The sequence below is a fragment of the Neolamprologus brichardi genome, chromosome 16 (assembly GCF_056152115.1).
Source record: "Neolamprologus brichardi isolate AB-2024 chromosome 16, ASM5615211v1, whole genome shotgun sequence".
NCBI classification, from domain to species: Eukaryota; Metazoa; Chordata; class Actinopteri; order Cichliformes; family Cichlidae; genus Neolamprologus; species Neolamprologus brichardi.
In genome coordinates this window covers 4,532,782-4,537,430 of record NC_142119.1, presented here as the reverse complement: position 1 = coordinate 4,537,430, position 4,649 = coordinate 4,532,782, and the positions used below count along the sequence as shown (strand labels likewise).

At 35.2% G+C, this 4,649-nt stretch overlaps 1 protein-coding gene across 10 annotated transcripts in view; it reads right to left on the bottom strand.

The window, feature by feature from the left end:
* Nucleotides 1-1,313: 1,313 nt before the first annotated feature.
* Nucleotides 1,314-4,649, bottom strand: part of obsl1b (obscurin like cytoskeletal adaptor 1b) — a 41,476-nt gene continuing 38,140 nt past the window's right edge. For all 10 annotated transcript variants that reach the window (XM_087853046.1, XM_087853050.1, XM_087853048.1 and 7 more), the window contains one exon: nt 1,314-3,141. In XM_087853046.1, the coding sequence (XP_087709172.1) occupies nt 3,131-3,141 (11 nt within the window). In that variant the 3' untranslated portion in view covers nt 1,314-3,130. The remainder of the gene's footprint in view (nt 3,142-4,649) is intronic.

Genomic DNA, 4,649 nt, shown 5'->3' with positions numbered 1-4,649 from the left:
GTAAGTGTTCCCCTAATTTCTTTGAGCAGTGTAGTTTTTATTCCGTTACTAAATCCTAGCATTAGTGGAATATGTGAAAATCATTTTAGAAGATGTTTTAGACTGTATATAACAGATGGGTGCAGCTTTAGGGTCTAAAAGTGAAGCAGAAATTCCTCAAACTTGCATTTTTTATTTCTCTCTCGAAGCATGGGACTTTGCAAACCAATGGTTGATGTCATGAGAGCTACATCCATCTTTTATATACAGTTTATGGTTATGCAGTTCCAGGCACGAACACCAGGTTCTTTTATTTTTGCATTTTCAACCTGTAAAGCTTATAAAGCTTAGTCAGGCTTTGTTGTACTGTATATGCAGATGGGTGACAAAGGAAAAACCAGTGTCAGGTTTCTCAGTAAGAACGACTTCAGCATCGATTTAATTAGTTCCTTCAACTCTGGTGGATAGGGATAACACTCTGCCAAATGATATCACCTCATCTGGTGTTTTGTTGTTGCTAATGGAGAGAGTTGTCAAACATGCCAGCCCCAAATCTCCCTTCCAAAGTATGATTTATATATGTTCAGTATGGAAGAAACCACTGACAACAGTTTAAAAATGTGTTATTCAAAGGATCACTTTTATAGAATAAGAACTTTGAAATGATTTTTTTTCCCCTTTTAATGGAGTAAGGTGCCCAAACTCTGCCAGAGGTACAACGGCCACAGCAGGAGTCAAGGGTTCAGGTTTTTCCCTTAATTTGTCACCCACTGTTTAGCTCTGGAGTAGCTTTAAGAAGCAGATTTACACCACACTGACTGAAGGTCACACACACGTGTACAACAGCAAAAGTGGGTGAGGCTATTTTTTTTGTTTGTTTGGGTTTTTTGTAAATATCAGGAATTTATTGTGATCTAGTTTTAATGTTTTTCTGAGTTATCACTTGTATTAGCCATCAGCAATGTAATATTTGATGCTGTCTTGGATAAGTTTGATTTGGCTTTGCCTACTGTCAGTAAACTTGAATGTGGCGTGTACGACCTTATCGATCTGTATATTCAGTTTGATTTGAGGGGAATTTGCCACATGTGCTCAAATCCCGATTTTGTATTTGTGTGTTTGGATTTCAGAGTGATTGCATTAGTTTATCTCTATTAGTTTTACTTTAAACAAAAGAAAAACCATAATCTCTCTTGAAGTATTCATTTATCTTTTGGAACATATGCAACAAGATGACTCGACTCAAGTAAAGAAGCTGGTTTAAATGAGCGCGTTCCTTCAACTGCAGCTAATAACAGTCAACACTGGGGAAAAAAAGACAAGATGCTTTCACCTTCCATCAATAAAGCATGTTTTATTGAAACGGTCATATTTCACTACAGTACTTGACTTCACATTTCTCACACTCAACACAACATATAAGATCAAGTCGAAAGGAAAAAATGGAATATGGAACAGGTTTGATATGAAAACGGCAATCGTTCTCCACTCGACAAACATAATACCCACACGATAAAACCATTTGATAAATCAAGCATGCCCTGATCATCAATCAAGGTGATCAAATGTGTTTTTTTTCTTTCATTTTGGCCCAGTATATTTACATTACAAGCCGTTTGCTGCAAGACAGAAAGCTCTTTATTCAAAGTTTCCATGAAAACCTTTAAAAAAATATTTCTTTACAATGAACCAATGATGGAAACATTTATTGCGCTGACACAAAAACCAACACTGGTCATACCCATAAACTTTATATAAAAGATGATGTTCAATGGACTTTCAGGTATGAAGAAGTATTTTTAATAGTTTATCCCACGGTGGCTACTCTGATTGCAGAAAGAGTTATGGATCTATAAAAGTCTTAAGTGACCTCAGAAGTCCTCAAATTCCTTCCTATGTGACTCAACATTTTCCTGATTGGCTGAATCAACTGCTTGATTTAGAGCATATTGAATACAGTACTAAATTATAGTTGTTATGGCTACAATATAACATAAAACTAAATAAAATTCTCATTGACTAATGACTTCTCACTTTTCATACCAGTTCCAGAGGCGGGATACGACTAAATGCAATTACTGTTACTGTAGTTAAGTCAAATTTTCAGGTATTTGTGCTTTGAGTATTTATTTTTCTGATGACTTTTTACGTTTAATGCATTTTCTACTCCTTCCATTTTCAAAACAGGCTCGTTATTTAGGTGTGGGGAGTCATTATTTCCTACTGCATGCTTTAAAACATTAAGCCAGTTTACATAAGTAAATTGGAGTATCCATCACCAATGTTGTGCAAAATTTAAGCTGATGATTCACTCGCTGAATTCCACCTTTATTCTGTGTACAAGTTGTAAATCAGCGTAGATAGCTTGTGTGACATCTACTTATATCTTGTTGATTTCACCTTTTAATCTTCAAAGAACAGCAGCAGCACACCTCAGCTGATCACAGTCTGCCAGTGGGTTACATCATGTTGGGTAAGTCCATCTTTTATATGCAGTCTGTTCTCATACTTCATTCATGTGTTTCTGTTTTTTAAACCAAAAGTAAAAGTCGCTGCCACAACATCCACACAAAAACATGCTGTAATAAAATAAGGGGAGCCTAAAATTAATGCATAATGTTAGTTTCCTAATGGAAAAGCCCTACCAATATGTGTGTATACAGACACACATTGAGAGTTTTAATTTATGCTTTACATACATTATATTCCAAATCTCTTTCGAGTTGTTGTTGTTGGGTTACTTTAAAACTAATGATGCTTAAAGGAACTAACCAGAGACTTTAAGTTTGAGTATTTCAATCAGATTTTTATTTCATTTTATTCTATTTTATTTGGCACAAATACACATTCATCTTAAGCTTTCATAACCCAGTTAACCCAGTCAAACCACTTTCACATTGGAAATTATTTACAACGAAACTGCAGTTTTATATAACAACAAAAAACTCTTTGTCAATGTTCTCACACGCTGGCAAATGTTGTCGTTAAAACGATGACACGATTAAATGAACTGCATGAAAATCCATCACAACCCTGTTTAAGCCACGTTTACAGACTGGATTTAAATATATAAGCAATTTCAGTGGTACAACTTCAGCCACCAGTATAATAGTTAAGCCACATCAAGGTGATTGTAGAGCAGGGATTTCACTCAGTGATCACCTGTGAAGCAGAGGAAAAAATTACTTTGAAGTCCAGAGAAACAAAGTCTTACAGATGGTTCAGCGAGGCTCGCCATATTTTATTTTTTGATTTAATTAAACATAACTCTGACCGTTCTAGACAAGTGCCTGTTTCAAAGAAGTGATCCCTTTCAGTAAGTGGTTTTATCTGATACCCCAAAAGTACTGTCATGACAGATGAACTCGAGAACTCCTTCTCATGTTTAAATGAGTTCCCATGAAGTCATTTTATACTGGAACTGGACTATTTTCAGCTTTCCACTCTTACTCTTACCATTGAGATTCGGATTACCATTTATGAGCTATGACTCGCAAACTGTCTCCACTGTTTATTGCTAACTATTAGCTTACCATCTCAACCATGTGTGCACTACTTAGCTACCACCCAAAAATGCTGCTCATCACGTTTATTGGCCAGTTTTTAAGTATTAATGTTTAGCTAACGCATTTGTTGACTGTTAGATAAAACTAAGGATAATCCGGAGTTAAATGATACTGTTAGCTATTCTTAACACAGCTTCTCCACATATCAAGCAGTCTGGTGTACCATTAGCCAACAGTTTCAATTGTTAATCTTAGATTTAGCCAATAATTTCCAGCTGTTTAGTGACAAATCTGTTTCAGTTGTATTTATCTATACTGTTGGATGATAATTTCATGCTAGCATATTTTTAATTAATAAACCTTTTTATTCACAATTGATGCTAACTATATCAACCATCCTTTTATGTTTTCTTTTCCGCTTTATTTTTCTATTGCATTAGATAGAACAGTAATTCTAAACCAAGGATAAAAGTATATACAGTGTGAGCAGAAAACTGTGGATCATAGATTGTATATAAAAGAAAGATGCAGTTTTAGGATTTAAACGTAAAGCTAATGCGTGTGGGGAAAAAATGTCCTTGGTTCCCTTGATCTTGTTCTGTCACCTCAATAAATGCTTTGATAAGATAAAGAGCTTAAGAGCTAGTTGCAAATCGTATTTAATACAAAATGATCTGCATTTTAAAAAATTATAATACCCATTCTAGTCAAACAGGAGGATAAACAGAGCATGCAAGCCTACTTACTGTTTGATCTGCTAGCCTACTTCCCTTGGTTTCTGACTCCTCACTCTTCACGAATCTTCTTTGATTAGATTAGATTAAACTAGACTACATTAGCCTTTATTTTCACCCTTGGCAGAATGTTATCTTGGATAAACGAGGAAACACATTATGTAAGATAATCAGTGTTGGGAAGGTTACTTTTAAAATGTATTCCATTACAGATTACAGAATACATGCCCCAAAATGTATTCTGTAACGTATTCCGTTACGTTACTCAATGACAGTAACGTATTCTGAATACTTTGGATTACTTAATATATTATCATGCTGTTTACAACTACATGAATGTACTATTGCTGTGATTTATTACTGTTACTGAAGGTCCGCGGCTCTGAACCGTAGTAAAGGGACCTCTGGCTAATAGTCAGTTCGTGTCGGC